The sequence below is a fragment of the Mustelus asterias genome, chromosome 7, assembly GCF_964213995.1.
Source record: "Mustelus asterias chromosome 7, sMusAst1.hap1.1, whole genome shotgun sequence".
NCBI classification, from domain to species: Eukaryota; Metazoa; Chordata; class Chondrichthyes; order Carcharhiniformes; family Triakidae; genus Mustelus; species Mustelus asterias.
In genome coordinates this window covers 60,345,516-60,362,142 of record NC_135807.1, presented here as the reverse complement: position 1 = coordinate 60,362,142, position 16,627 = coordinate 60,345,516, and the positions used below count along the sequence as shown (strand labels likewise).

At 43.1% G+C, this 16,627-nt stretch overlaps 1 protein-coding gene across 2 annotated transcripts in view; it reads left to right on the top strand.

Annotated features, from left to right (window-relative positions):
* LOC144496096 (nucleolar protein 4-like) overlaps positions 1–16,627 on the top strand; it is a 339,666-nt gene that overhangs the window by 57,242 nt on the left and 265,797 nt on the right. For both annotated transcript variants that reach the window (XM_078217066.1, XM_078217065.1), the window contains exon 3: positions 14,898–15,009. In XM_078217066.1, coding sequence (XP_078073192.1) covers positions 14,898–15,009 — 112 coding nt within the window. The remainder of the gene's footprint in view (positions 1–14,897; positions 15,010–16,627) is intronic.

The window sequence follows — 16,627 nt, the reverse complement described above, 5'->3', positions numbered from 1 at the left end:
GGGAGCTGTCGACCAATCCAATTAGCTTGTAGCTCCATCGGTCCTGACAGTGTCAAGAGTGCATTGGTGAGCAGTGCAGGGCTGCAATGTGGAAGCAGAAGATCCAATGTATCCTTGGAAATAAGCAAGTCCAGGGTCTTGGGCAGGGAGGGTATGGGTAGGAATGGAAGAGGAGGTGGTGGGTTTAAGGCAGCAGGTAGGTGGGAAGAAAGCAGGGGTTCTGTCTTAGTGGGGGTTGCCCCCCCCTCCCCCCGATTTGCAAAGGGCAGCCCCTGAGAATGGTACCCCACATCCTTCCTTTGAAGAATTATTTTAAAAAAAATTGGGATGGCCACCCCTGCCTGACTGCACATGCCAACCATTTTATGACATGGGCAGCATATTACTGGATTCAGTTGTACTGGTAACAAACCTAATTGAATATGGTGGGCTGCTGCCGATTTTGGCACCCACCCCTCATGTTATGTGGGTGAGCTCGCGGATGTGTGGAAAGGTGGTGGGGTTGGCACTTGTCCCCTGTACTGTTTTGGTGCCAAAAATCATGCCCAGTGGAGGCAGATAAAATGTAACCAATGGCGTTTGTTGTGGAATGTTTGTGTTTGAGAAAGTGAGTGTCATATTCGTGGGAAGAGGCACACCATCAGTCCGTTAATAAAATATTTAAGGCAATGGCTAGGGAGATGGGGCAAGAATTCAAGGGCAGTTAAAAGCAAGGGGACTAATTGAGGCTGAGTAGACTTGATAAGTGAGTCATCTCTAAGCAAGGATTCTCAACTATCTGAGTGGCGTTTGCATGTTCTCCCCTTGTCTGCATGGGTTTCCTCCAGGTGGACGTGGAGGCTTTAGAGAGAGTGCAGAGGAGGTTTACCAGGATGTTGCCTGGTAAGGAAGGACTTGGTTATGAGGAGAGATTGGGTAAACTGGGGTTGTTCTCACTGGAAAGACGGAGGATGAGGGGTGACCTAATAGAGGTGTATAAAATTATGAAAGGCATAGATAGGGTGAACGGTGGGAAGCTTTTTCCCAGGTCGGTGGTGACGTTCACGAGGGGTCATAGGTTCAAGGTGAGGTGGGGGGGGAGGTTTAACATGGATACATGGATATCAGAACGACGTATTTTACACAGAGGGTGGTGGGGGCCTGGAATGCGCTGCCGGGCAAGGTGGTGGAGGCGGACACACTGGGAACGTTTAAGACTTATCTAGATAGCCACATGAACGGAGTGGGAATGGAGGGATACAAAAGAATGGCCTAGTTTGGACCAGGGAGCGGCGCGGGCTTGGAGGGCCGAAGAGCCTATTCTTGTGCTGTATTGTTCTTTGTTCTTTGCTCGGGTTTCCCCTCATATTCCCAACATGTGCAGGTTAGGTGGATTGGCCATGCTAAATTGTCCCTTAATGTTTGAGGATGTGTAGGTTAGCCATGGTAAATGCGTGGGGTTACGGGGTTAGGGTGGGCCTGGGTAAGATGCACTTAGAGAGAGTCGGTGCAGACTAAATGAGCCTCCTTCAGCACTGCAAGAATCCTATGAACTGGGAATATACAGTTCTCTAGGGGTCATGCAAAGGTTTCACTGGGTCAGCCAAAATTAGAGTGTGATCCTTGTGCAGTCTGCTGATGCAGCTCTCGCTCTCGCTCTCTCTATCCACTTCCCTCATGAACATTAACTGTAGTTTCAAATCTAGACTTTCTGATTTCGATTTTTGAAATGCTTTTGAGTTGTAAGTTTCACTAACTATTTTGTCCATTTTCTGGTCGTTTATGCAATAATTTGGATCCAAAAGGCATTTTCTTCCAGAAATGAGTTTGCCAGATAAAAATACACGTCAAATGTCTCATGGCATGAGGGTCACTGAATTCAGTCTGCTTTAAACAGTTGGATGTTGTGCAAAGTAGTGTTTCTGCATGCCATATTTCTGCAGTGGAAATTGCCAATAAGGCTGGAGCAAGAGGTTCAAATGTATGAGGCTGGCGTGTGGACCGGATTGAGGAGTTTTGGCACCAGAAAATGAGAGGAAGCCAATGAATTATGAATATTTCAGTAAGGTGGGCAGGAGGTTCGTCCCTGGGCCTCTTATTGAGCTGAATTTTCTCTGCTGGGGCAGGAGACATGTCTCAGGAAAAACAGTCACTCATTAAGAGTTTGATGGAAGTACCCCTTAAGTTGACATGGAATCAGGTTCTTTGCCCAATTAAGAGTGGTGGGTCGACACTCTAAATTAGAGGGCCAATCAGAGGCCTCCAGCTTGAGAGGAGGAACAGCGTATAATAAAAAGTAACTGAGGTGCTTCAAAATGGAGGTGCCCTCTCACCAACATTTTTAGAGCTTTAATTAAGATGATTCTTGCAGCCAGGCACCTAACCTCTCCCCTGGGTGCGTGAAACTGAAGGCTGACTCAAATTTTCCAGTCAGCCTCCATTAATTAGAGTTGACAAGGTTCTTAACGAGCCTAATTGGCCATCCGCTCTGCCTGGGGGCTGAATAGCCCTGCCAATATTGAGGGTACAGGTATTTTGGATGCTGATCACCTCCATTCCTGCCTGTAAATCTGCCCATTGTTTCATACCCATTCAGCTTCACGACTCTGGGCCCATTATTGTTTTTGTTGCCTTAACTGAATATCAGTTGTGTCACCTTAACTATGAAGGCTGCCTTTCCCCCATTATGATAAGGTGATTTTAAAAAATATATGCCCTCCCACTATTCACTCTACGAATAACCTTATGGTTTTCCTGAAACAAGTTAGCAGTTTAAGCTATGGCCGGGGAAGGGGTGAGTGCACAGTGGTGGCTGTTCACAGTGGAATTGGAACCAGCTGTTTCTTCAATCTTATCACCTGATGGATTACTTTCCAACTTTCTAATTAAATACTTACAGGGAGAGAGAGGACCCAGTATTATCCTTGTTTGTGCACCTACAGACTGTACTTCAGCGCATCTGAAACTCTGCTGCCTATATCTTATTGAAGGCACCTGTTCACCCACCTGCCCAGTCCTCACTGATTTGCATTGACTCTGGAAGCCCCAACACCATATTTTAAAAATTTCACCTGCTGTTTAAAGATCTTGCTCTATCTCCTCTCTCCATCCTCATTATGTTCCTGCATCCATTTCTATAAGTGGTCATGTGAAATAATTCACAATTTGGTGGGTAATGGCATTGAAGAGTGTTAGCGATAGGGAGGAACAAGGCTGTAAAGGGACTTAAGCACTAGGATGAAAATTTCAAATTTGAGGCATTAGGGAGACTGATAACCAATTAGGTAGTGAACACAGGTTGACTTTTTTTGTTCATTTACGGGACATGGGCATCACTGGCTAGGTCAGCATTTATTGCCCATCCCAGTGCCCTTGAGAAGGTGCTTCTTGAACTGCTGCAGTTCCTGAGGTGTAAGTACACCCACAGTGCTGTTAGTGAGGAATTTTGACCAAGTGACAGTGAAGAAATGATATATTTCCGTCAGGATAGTGAGTGACTTTGAAACAAACCTCCAGTTGGTGGAGTTCCCAGATACCAGAATTTATGATTCTATGATATCTGCTGCCCTTGTCCTTCTAGATAGTAGCAGTCAATGGTTTGGACGTGCTGCCTAAGGAGCCTTGGTGAGTTCCTTGGTGAGATAAGATGTGGATAAAGCAGGGATTATCAATCAGGATTAGAAACATAGAAACTAGAAGCAGGAGTAGGCCATTTGGCCCTTTGATCCTGCTCAGCCATTCATTTGGATTTGCATGCTGTCAGAATAGAGAAAGAAATCAAGTTGATTTGATGAAGGGGCAATACAAACTGCTTCATGTAGAGGAGCAGATGAGTTAATGGATCATTCTAATCTTTTCCGTTTGCTGCACAAATTTTGATAAACAATAATAGAAGCATAAAAACTAGAAGCAGGAGTAGGCCATTCGGCCATTTGAAACTGCTCCGCCATTCATCTTGATCATGGCTGATCATCGAATTCAATATCTTGATCCCCCTTCTTCCCATATCCCTTGATCCCTTTAGCCCCAAGAGCTATATCTAATTTCTTCTTGAAATCCGACAACGTTTTGGCCTCAACTACATTCTGTGGTAGTGAATTCACCACCCTCTGGGTGAAGAAATTTCTCCTCGCCTCAGTTCCAAAAGGTTTACCCCTTATCCTCAAACTATGACCCCTGGTTCTGGACTCCCCCACCATAGGGAACATTCAGGTTCTGTAGACCTGATCCCCAAAATGGTTTCAACTGCCATAGATAGCCAGATAATTTGTATAATGTTGGCTTTGTGCAACCCATTACATTTCTATCTCTCTCTCTCATATACGTTTTTAAACCTGCGTTTGAACACCATGACCATTCAATTCAGCTCATGGCCAGAAATTGAGCTTCACCCCTCATGGAGGTGCAAGAAGGCTTGCAGCTGCAATATGTTTTTTTAAAAGTTTATTTATTAGAGTCACAAGCGGGCTTACATTAACACTGCAATGAAGTTACCATGAAAGTCCCCTCCGGTGCCTGTTCAGGTACACAGAGGGAGAATTTAGCATGGTCAATGCACCTAACCAGCACGTCTTTTGGACTGTGGGAGGAAACTGGAGTACCCAGGTGAAACCCACACAGACACGGGGAGAATGTGCAGACTCCACACAGTGACCCAAGCTGGGAATCGAACCTGGATCCCTGACGCTGTGAGGCAGCAATGCTGACTCTTCTTCTGAACCTTGACCTGATGTCCAGCAGCAACAAGTGTCACATCATGTGAAACAAAAATAATGATAAATACATATGTTTAATTGTAAAACTAATTTTTATACAGAACTTGTGTTGTGGTATGGGCTTTCATGATTTTTTTATAACATAGATGGGAACTTCAAAGCAAAAAAAGTAAAGAACCTCTGACTTAAAGGGTCAAATAATGAGGACTGATTGCATGAAATTGGCTTGAGTTTATAAGACCAAGTGTAATCTAATTGAGGTGCTTAAAGTGATAAATGGATTTGATGGGATAATGTGGAGAAACTATTTCCTTTGGTGAGAGAATCCAGAACAAGGGGGCACAATTTCAAATTTAGACCTTAGATCATTCAAGTGTGATATCAGGAAACCCTCTTTACACACGCTGAGCAGAATTTTACACCTGTGGAATATTGTGGTCCTGTTGAAGTCCATCTCCATTTGAATGGCTCACTGCATTTCATGGCCCCACTGCCACCGTGATAGTGCATAAAATTTCACCCCAAATGTAGGACAAATCTGGGACTCTCATATGAAAAGTTGTAATTGCTGGGTAAATTAAAATTTTGAAGATTGAAATTGATAAATCTTTCGTCAGGAAGGATATGGATCAAAGGCAGTGAAGTCACAGCAATTAGCACTGCTGCCTCACAGGTGGACAGAGTACCCTTCGTCGTCCAGTACTTCCCCGGAGCGGAGAAGCTACGGCATCTCCTCCGGAACCTTCAACATGTCATTGATGAAGACGAACATCTCGCCAAGGCCATCCCCACACCCCCACTTCTTGCCTTCAAACAACCACGCAACCTCAAACAGACCATTGTCCGCAGCAAACTACCCAAACTAGCCTTCAGGAGAACAGTGACCACGACACCACACAACCCTGCCACAGCAACCTCTGCAAGACGTGCCGGATCATCGACACAGATGCCATCATCTCACGTGAGAACACCATCTACCAGGTACACGGTACCTACTCTTGCAACTCGGCCAACGTTGTCTACCTGATACGCTGCAAGAAAGGATGTCCCGAGGCATGGTACATTGGGGAAACCATGCAGACGCTATGACAACGGATGAATGAACACCGCTCGACAATCACCAGGCAAGACTGTTCTCTTCCTGTGGGGGAGCACTTCAGCAGTCACGGGCATTCAGCCTTGGATCTTCAGGTAAGCGTTCTCCAAGGCGGCCTTCACGACACACGACAGCGCAGAGTCGCTGAGCAGAAACTGATAGCCAAGTTCCACACACATGAGGACGGCCTAAACCGGGATGTTGGATTTATGTCACATTATCAGTAACCCCCACAGCTTGCCTCCTGGACTTGCAGAATTTCACTAGCTGTTCTGTCTGGAGACAATACACATCTCTTTAACCTGTGTTGAATGCTCCCTCCACCCACATTGTCTGTACATTTAAGACCTGGTTGGCTGTAAAGATTTGCATTCTAATCAGTATTCTGTAATTTGATTTCTGTGTCTGTTTGCACTGTTTGAGAACAGATATCCACTCCATCTGACGAAGGAGCTGTGCTCCGAAAGCTTATGGTATTTGCAACCAAATAAACCTGTTGGACTTTAACCTGGTGTTGTGAGACTTCTTACTGTGCCTCACAGGGACCAGAGTTCAATTCCGGCCTTGGGTAACTGTCGGTGTGGAATTTGCATGTTCTCCTGTGTCTGTGTGGGCTTCTTCCAGATGCTCCGGTTTCCTCCCACAGTCCAAAGATGTGCAGGATAGGTTGATTGGTCATGCTCAATTGCCCTTTCGTGTCAGGGATATTAGCAGGGTAAATACGTGAGGTTATGGGAATAGGTTCTGGGTGGAATTGTTAGCGGAGGCTCGATGGGCTGAATGGCCTCTTTCTGCACTCTGGGGTTTCTATGATTCTAAGTGATGCTGTGATGCAGATGAACCATGATGTGATTGAATGGTGAAACAGCCTTGAGGGGTTGAATGACCTACACCTCTTTCAATAACACGACCGGTAAGTAGAAAGGCTAACATTGTGAGCTCAGAGTGGATAATGGGACTGAAGCTGAAGGTTAGTACAACCAGTTACATGGTTGTCATAAAATTAAGTAAGTGCTGAGAAAAAAAACAAAGAAATTGGATTATTTCTGGAAGTGGGTTGAAAAGAGTGGCAGAAAAGGAATGAAATATTAGAGGAGACATTTCTTCACCCAAAGAATGATGAGCCTGTGGGATTCATTACCACAGGAAGTAGTTGATGCCAAAACATTGAATGGATTCAAGAGGCAGCTGGATATAGCACTTGGGGCGAATGGATTAAAGATTATGGGGAAAAAGCAGGATTAGGCTATTGAGTTGGATGATCAGCCACGATCGTAATGAATGGCGGAGCAGGCTCAAAGGGCCAAATGGCCTCCTCCTGTTCCTATCTTCTGTGTTTCTATGTCTATGTTTCTGTGTAGGAGCTTATAAAGATAGGGAGGGGTGAGGCAATGGAAGGACTTGAAAATCAAGATAAGACGTTTAAAATCAAGACTTCCTTGACCAGGAGTCAGTGTAGGTCAGTGAGCACAGGATTATGGGGGATTTAAGACACGGGCAGTGGAACAAAGAAAATTACAGCCCAGGAACAGGCCTTTCGGCCCTCCATGCTGTCCGATTGAACTAAAACACCCTACCCTTCCGGGGACCAAATCCCTCTATTCCTATCCTATTCATGTATTTGTCCGGACTCACTATCCCTTAAAACTCACTATTGTATCTGCTTCCACTACCTCCCCTGGCAGCGAGTTCCAGGCACCCACACCCTCTGTGTAAATAAAACTTGGTAAGGAGTCTAACAACACCAGGTTAAAGTCCAACAGGTTTATTTGGTAGCAAACGCCACTAGCTTTCAGAGCGCTGCTCTTTCGTCAGATGGAGTGGAATTTCCACTCCATCTGACAAAGGAGCAGTGCTCCGAAAGCTAGTGACATTTGCTACCAAATAAACCTGTTGGACTTTAACCTGGTGTTGTTTAGACTCCTTACTGTGTTGACTCCAGTTCAACGCTGGCATTTCCACATCATAAAAAAAACTTGCCTTGTACATCTCCTTTAAACCTTGCCACTCGCACCTTAAACCTATGCCCCCTAGTAATGGACTGTTCCACCCTGGGAAAAAGCTTCTGACTATCCACTCTGTCCATGCCCCTCATAATCTTGTAGACTTCTCTCAGGTTGCCCCTCAACCTCCGTCGTTCCAGTGAGAACAAATCAAGTTTCTCCAACCTCTCCTCATAGCTAATACCCTCCATAACCAGGCAACATCCTGATGAATCTTTTCTGCACCCTCTCCAAAGCCTCCACATCTTTCTGGTAGTGTGGCGACCAGAACTGAACACTATATTCCAAGTGCGGCTTAACTAAGATTCTATAAAGCTGCAACATGACTTGCCAATTTTTAAACTCAGTGCCCCGGCCAATGAAGGCAAGCATGCCGTATGTCTTCTTGATGACCTTCTCCACCTGCATTGCCACTTTCAGTGACCTGTGTACCTGTACACCCAGATCCCTCTGCCTATTACTACTCTTAAGGCTTCTGCCATTTACTGTATATTTCCTATCTGTATTAGACCTTCCAAAATGCATTACCTCACATTTGTCCGGATTAAACTCCATCTGCCATCTCTCTGCCCAAGCCTCCAACCGATCTATATCCTGCTGTATCCTCTGATAATCCTCATCGCTATCTGCAAATCCACCAACCTTTGTGTTGTCTGCAAACTTAAATTTGAAGTTTTGGATGACTTCAAGTTTGCACAGTAGAATGTGGGAGAGTAGCCAGCAGTACAATGGTTAGAGGTAATGATGGCATGAATAAGAATAAACAGCAGACGAGCTGAGATGGCAAGGGTGGTCTGAGGGATAGCACAAATTTGAGGTTGGAAGCCTCAAATGAATGTAGCCCAATCCATCACGCAACTCGTCTCCCATCCATTGACTCTGTCTACACTTCCCACTACCTCGGAAAAGCAGCCAACATGATTAAGGACCCCACGCACCACAGACATTCTCTCTTCCACCTTCTTCCTTCGGGAAAAAGATACAAAAGTCTGAGGTCACGTACCAACTGACTCAAGAACAGCTTCTTCCCTGCTACTGTCTGACTTTTGAATGGATTTACCTTGCATTAAGTTGATCTTTCTCTCCACCCGAGCTATGACTGTAACACTACATTCTGCGCTCTCTCGATTCTTTCTCTTTGAATGGTATGTTTTGACTGGATAGCGCGCAAGAAACAATACTTTTCACTGTATGTTAATACATGTGACAATAATAAATCAAATCAAATTAAAAGGAAGCTCATCTCAGGAGCAAATGTGACACCAAGGCTGCAAACAGTCAGGCATAATCTTGCCTGTTGCCAGGGCGAGGGATATAGTCAGTAGTTAGGAAACGGATTTTATAGTGGAAACCAAAAACAATGACTTCAATCGTTCCGATATTTAATTGGAGGAGATGTCTCCTCATCCAGTACTGGATGTTAACTAGCGGCCTTGATAATTTAGTGACAGTGATGGATTCAAGAGAAATGATGATGAGAACAAAATAACATAAGAAATAGGAGCAGAGGAAGACAATATGGCCTGTTAAGCTGCTCTACCGTTCAGTGTGATGATGGCTGATCTTGGGCTTCAATTCCACTTTATTTTCCAGTAATTTAACCTTTTCAGAAAAATGCAAAAATTGAATGACTTCAATTTGTGTGTACAGAAACTAACTCCCCTCAAGTTAGCGAAATTTAATCAAAATTAGAAGAATTGTCACTGTGAGTAACTGGAAGCCTCAAATTTGGTAGTGATTTCCATTTAACCTACTCCAGATGTGAAGTAGAGCTGTCAATGTACATGTGAAACTTAATGTTGTGCTTTCAGCTGATATCACCAGAAGGCAGTCTATAGCGGAGAAATGGGAGGAGGTGAAGGATAGATTTTTGGAGGACACAAGAGTTAAGGAGGACATCATAAAATTTTTATTTTAACAAAAAAGACTGTTCTATCACTTTGCAGAGGATTCATGACTGTCAGTTAGGCACATCTGAAGAAGCAGAGCCACAAACACACAGATATAGCATTTGGTCACGGATGCATCCAAAAGATTTCATTGATTCTATTAATCTCTGCAAAAGTCCCGAGAAACCATAGACTAACTGTTGTATTGTGACATTCAACACAATGTGCTTAGTTTCCCATTTATAGCCAGTTGCTAACCTAATTAATGACAGAACAGATATGCACCTATTTTTCATTAAATTGCAGTTCTGCTGAACTTGTAGATGGTGTTTGACAGCTAGCACATCCCCTGTTACTCATCCAAGTATTCTGGTGGCTCACTTAGCTTGAAAGGACCCTTGATAGCAGTAATACTGAAAACTTTTCCAGTACAGCTACAAGACTGGCATCTACTGACAACTTGCAAAATTGCTCAGGTATATCCTGTTAATAAAGAGGACAAATCAAATCCAGCCAATTACCATCCCATCAATCTACTCTTTATCTCAGCAAAGCGATGGAAGATGTCATTGACAGTGCTATCAAGTGGTGCGACCACAGCAATAAGCTGGTGAGGTGATATCAAGGCTACATTCTGCCGAGTGTGGCATCAAGGATCCCTAGCAAAATTGGTGTTAGTGGGAATCAGAGGAAACTCTGCCCATTGGAGTCATACTTGGCACAAAGGAAGATAGTTAAGGGTGTTAGAGGTCAATCATCTCGGCTCCTGGACATCACTGAGGAGGTTCCACAGGGGAATATCATAGGCCCAACTTTCTTCAGCTGCATTATCAATGACCTTCCTTCCATCATAAGATCAGAAGTGGGGATGTTTGCTGATGACCGCACAATCTTCAGCACCATTTGCAACTCCTCAGGTACGAAAGCAGTCTCCTATCCAAATACTGCAAGTCCTGGATAATATCCAGGCATTACCATCGCTGAATCCCCCACAATCGACATCCTGGGGATTAACATTGACCAGAAACTCAACTGGACAAGCCATATAAATACTTTGGCTACAAGAGCAGGTCAGAGGCTAGGAATCTGCGTGAGTAATTCACCTCCTGACTCCCCAAAGGCTGTTGACAATCTATAAGGCACAAGTCAGGAATATAATGGAATATCCTCCCTTTGCCTGGATGAGTGCAGCTGCAACAACACTCAAGAAACTTGACACCATGAAGGAAAAAGCAGCTTGCTTGATTGGCATGCCATCCACAAACATTCACTCCCTCTATCACTGACATACAGTAGTGCATTATGTACAACCTACAAGATGCATATCAGAAACTCAGAAGGCTCTTTATACGGCATCAGGAGATTTAGGGCGCGGTTCTCTGGCCGTTCATGTCAGCAGGATTCTCTGGCCCTCCTGCAATGAAAGGAGATTTGGCTGAGCGCCAAATTCTCTCCTTACTGGCAGCAGTAGCAGGGCGTGAACAGCCGGAGAATTCTGGCCTTAGAAGAGGTTTGAGAAAAAAAAATCTCGGAGGGTGGTGAGAACCAGAAATGCATTGCCTGCGAAGGTAGTGGAGGCTGGAAACCTTACAATCTTTAAAAAGGATTTGGATGAGCACTTGAAATATCATAACATTCAAGAATATGGAACAAGTGCTGGAAAATGGGATATGCGTGAATTCAGTGGTAGTTATTGTTGGTGCAGACTCTTTGGGCTGAAGGGCCTTTTCTGCACTGTATGACTACATGACTATGACTCGATATAAGGATAACCAGAGAAAGAGTGGGGCTCATTCGGGACAAATGTGGCAATCTGTGTTTTGCTGGAAGACATAGGTGAGATTTCAAATAAGTTTTTTGCATTTGTGTTAACTATGGAGAAGGATGATGTAGGTATAGAAACCAGGAAGAGGGACTGTGATATGATTAAACAAATTAGGAGGGAGGAGGTGTTTGTCAGTTTAGCAGACTTAAATCCCCAGGCCCCAATGACATACATCCAAGGCTGCTGTGGGAGGTATGGAGGAGATTTCGGGGGCACTGACTCTAATTTTCAAATCCTCTCTGGCTACAGGAGAGTTACCATTATTCAAGAAGGGAAGTAGGGATAAACTAGGTGATTACAATCCAGTGAGTCCAACCTCAGTGGTAGGAAAACTAGTGGAAAAAAATTCTGGGGGACAGAATTACTCTCCGCTTGGAGAAGCAAGGATTAGTCAGAGATGTTTAGCATGGCTTTGTCAAGGGGAGATCTTGTCTAACAAATTTGATTGAATTTTTTGAGGAGATGACTAATTATGTAGATGAGGATAGTGCAGTTAATGTAGTTTATATGGATTTCAGTAAGGCTTTTGACAAGATTCCACATGGGAGAGAGTGGGGATAAAAGTTGTTTCTATTGGTAGGTGAGACTAGGATCCGAGGGCACAGCTCTGGAATGGAGGGATGACCCTTTAGTACTGAGATGAGGAGGAATTTCTTCAACCAGAGGGTGGTTAATTTATGGAATTCATTGCCACAGAAGGCTGTGGAGGCCAGGTCATTGAGAATATTTAATACAGAGATACGTTCTTGATTGGTAAGGAGATCAAAGGTTATGGGGAAAAGGCGGGAAATTGGTATTGAGAAACTTATCAACCATGATTGAATAGCGGAACTGACTTGAGCCGAATGGCCTAATTCTGCTCCTATATCTTTGGTCTTATGGTCTAAAAGGGTGAGAGCCCATGGGATCTAAGGCAATTTGACAAATTAGATCCAAAATTGGCTGAATGGCAGCAGGCAGAGGGTGTGGTTGAAGGTTATTTTTGTGGTTGAAAGCCTGTGTCCAGTGGTGTAGGGGTCGGTGCTGGATCCCTTGCCGTTTGTAGTGTACATTAATGATCTAGACGTGAATGTAGGAGGTATGATCAGTAAGTTCATAGGTAACATAGAAATTGGTAGTGTGGTAAATGATGAGGAGGAAAGCCTTAGATTACAGCATGAAATAGATGGGCTGGTCAGATGGGCAAAACAGTGGCAAATGGAATTTAACCCTGAAAAGTTGAAGTGATACATTGTGTGAGGACCAACAAGGCAAGGAAATACACAATGAATGGTAGGATGCCAGGAAGTACGGAGGACTAGTTGGACCTTGAGGTGAATGTCCATAGATCCCTGAAGGCAGCAGGACAGGTAGACAAGGTGGCTAAGAAGGCATATAGGATATTTGCCTTTATTAGCTGAGGCATAGAATATAAGAGCGGGAATGTTATGATGGAGCTGTATAAAATGCTCATTAGGCCACAGCCAGAATTCTGCGTTTGGTTCTGCTCACCACACTATAGGAAGGATATGATTGCACGAGAGAGGGTGCAGAAGGGATTAACCAGGATGTTGCCTGGCTGGGATGTTGCCTGGCTGGGATTGTTTTCCTTAGAGCAGAGAAGGCTGAGGAGGGACCTGATTGAGGTGTACAAAATTATGAGGAACATAGGTAGGATAGATAGGAAGGAACTTTTCCCCTTTACTAGAGGGGTCAAAAACCAGGGGGGGGTATAGGTTTAAAGTAAGGGGCAGGACATTTAGAGAGCCTGATCACAATGAATGGCAGAGCAGGCTCGATGGGCCGAATGGCCTACTCCTGCTTCTAAATTCTATGTTTGACCTGATGCCATGAGACTTCATGGAATCCAGAATCCCAGGGTACCTCCCAGGGCAATGCTCTCCCCAATGTATACCACTGTGTTGCCACCTCTCTTGGGTCTGGTCTGCTGGTGGGATAGGACATGATGTGGAGATGCTGGCGTTGGACTGGGGTAAACACAGTAAGAGTTTTAACAACACCAGGTTAAAGTCGTTGAAGGAGCAGCGCTCCGAAAGCTAATGGTATTTGCTACCAAATAAACCTGTTGGACTTTAACCTTGTGTTGTTAAAACTCTTACTGGGATAGGACATACCCAGGGATGGTTTTGGTGGTGTTTGGGGCATTGTCTATAAAGTATGGTTCCATGAGTATGACTCTGTCAGACTTTGCTCGACTAGTCTGTGAGACAGCTCTCCCAATTTTGGCCCTCTGATATGATTATGGAAAACTTTGCAGTGTTGGCAGGGCTGAGTTTGCCGCTGTCATTTCCGGTGCAGAGGTCAATGCTGGGTTGTCAGTCCGGTTTCATCCCTTTGAGACTTTTTTAGCAATTTGATGCAAGTGGTTTGCTCGGCCACTTCAGAGGGCATTTAAGAGTCAACCACATTGCTGTGGGTTTGAAGTCTCATGTAGGCCAGATGAAGTAAGGACAGCAGATTTCCTTCCCTAAAGGACATTAGTAAGCCAGATAGGTTTTTATGACAATCGACAATGGCCATCATTAGACTTTTAATTTCAGATGTTTTTATTGAATTCAAATTCCACCACTGGGATTTGAACTCGCATCCCCAGTGCATTACCTTAGGGCTCTGGATCACTATCCAGCAACAATACCACTACTCCACCATCTTCCCCAAAATTGCACGCACCTCATATAACAACACTTGAATTTCAGTCGCCATCAATACAGGAGGTCAGATGCTTATTCTCTGTCAATTGCAGATGTATCATTACATCTTTCTTTTCCTTTATTTTTGCCTATCTCCTGTTAGTCCTCTGCCAAATCAGCCTTAGAAAAGGTTAACTATGTGTTAAGTCTTCTTGGGCTGTTCAAAGATGTTGTGATTGTATTTTCAGCATCCATTTATTGAGTTTTGTTTTTGCTGCATATTGTTTCAATTGATGCATTCAATTAAATTTCATATTCAAGGGGTAATATGTATATTTTTTCAGTTGTTCAGGAAGGAAACCCTCTTCACTCACTTCACAAATATTCTACAAATCTCAGTAATTCAGAAAGCACTTATGTCTCGAAGTAAAAAGTAATAACAGACCACAAGTTAACAGTAAAATTTCAGTGTTTGTGAACTTTAAAAAAAAATGGGTGTCTTCTTGACACTGACCAGACTGGTGTAAAGATGGAAAGTGAAGGATTCCCAAAATTTATTATTTTCCTGATCAAAAAGCAACCATAGTATATTTATGGATGGGAAGAACTTTTACATATTTTTGGTAACAAGCTGCTTTGTTTTACCTTTATACAATAAAGTAAGGGTAGAAGCATTTTGAGTGAGCTCTGGTTTTAAACTATAAACTTTGGAATGCATTTGGATGATTTAGTATGATGATCTTTTTGTGATTAATTTCAGATTTCAGAGACCTATGCCTTTTTACCTCGAGAGGCGGTAACCAGATTTCTAATGAGCTGCTCAGAATGCCAGAAGAGAATGCATTTGAATCCAGATGGTGCAGATCATAAAGGTAGTAATTTTTTGGTGTTTGATTCAATATGAAATAATTTTAAGAATGAGAGAATAACTTTTAATTTATTAACAGCTTCGCTGTAATGCTTTGAGCTCAGACTAATCCAGAGAAGCACATTAATTTCTACTGATCGGATTAACTTAGTCTGCTTTGTGCTATTAGTGAAAGTAGATAATTAATTCAAAAATTCAGAACCAGACTGTACTTCATGGTGAAAACTAGCCATTTTAAAACAGTAGAAAACCAATAGAACAGTTAAAAAGTAACAAACAAAATTGTTAAAATGGAAGGTTATGGTCAAATACTTGAGTGGTACTGGGGAAATTGCTGGTTCTTCATAAATGTTTTCTTAGTAGTGGCTATAAAAGAAAGAGAATCAATTATAAACTCAAATTTAAAATATAAAATCACTCCATTATATCTGTAGTAAATGAACATGGTGCTACTTTTCTTTACAAACATCCATATAAAATAATTCATTTTTCCCTTCCCCTGCCCCCTTCATGGGTTTGGACTTCTCATTAATCTGTAGACACACGGAGTGTTGCTGTAATAGCCTGCGAGTGAGTGCATACACTTTTAGTAGGTATTTTCAATATTGCTTGCGTGAGGACCTTTAAGGTACTGTACTTTGTCTTACACAAATAAGATCATGATAGCATTGGTGGGTAAGGAGACAAAAAATTACCTGGTAATGTTGTCCTTTAGAAAGTTTGTGCCAAGGCACTATCTTTTCAGTCTGATGATATGTCTGTTTGCTGAGGGAAGGCTCATGCTGAGTCCAAACCTTGTTTGTTTTATTGCTGTCATTCATAGGAATACTGTCAGTGATCAACTGAGTTAGATTTCTCCCATTGATGAATATTACTTTACAGCATAGGCTAGGAATGTTCTTCTTGCAAAATTTTAATTTCTTGGATCACTTTTCTTTGCTGACATTTTGACTACATCAGAATTAATTCATCTAAGTTTGGCTTTGGTCAGCAAGTTTTAAAATTAGTATGGATCGATCTGATTTGTGCATTTGGCAACTTCTTGCATTTTTCCCTGATATTCAGATTTCAACAAAGAAGGTTGGAAGCAACAGCTGGTTCACTGATGTGCTAACTTGAAGAAAAGCTCATGTCCCCAAATGCAAAGACATTTCAAGTTCTGATTCTGCCAAGAAGTGCACTTTCTAACTCTAGGGATGTGCATAGAGCATGCTGATTCGAGCACTGGGAAGTATTTACTGGCTTTAGCAGCCTTTGCATCGATGTAAATAGCTGGGAAAAATGTGAAGCTTACAAAACTAACTTCTTCATTATGCACAACTCTGCTCAATCTGAATTCTGCAGTTGGGACAGTGCCATCTGTCTCCATACCATTTTATGAAGGTTTCAAACAATCTGCCAAGGTTTGCTGCGTTTTAAAGTGTGCATCTGCAACAACCTGTTGAGTTTCAGGGTAGACTACATGATAATAAATGCATAAAGATGTCCCAGTTACCTTGCCTTAGCTCCATGCATATCTAGTTTGTACAGCATTGAAACTAAATGAATATCACTGCTGACCACCTCACTAGAATGAAGTGGTGACTGTCCTCAGCAGGTGCAAAGTTCAGGTGATTTGATAC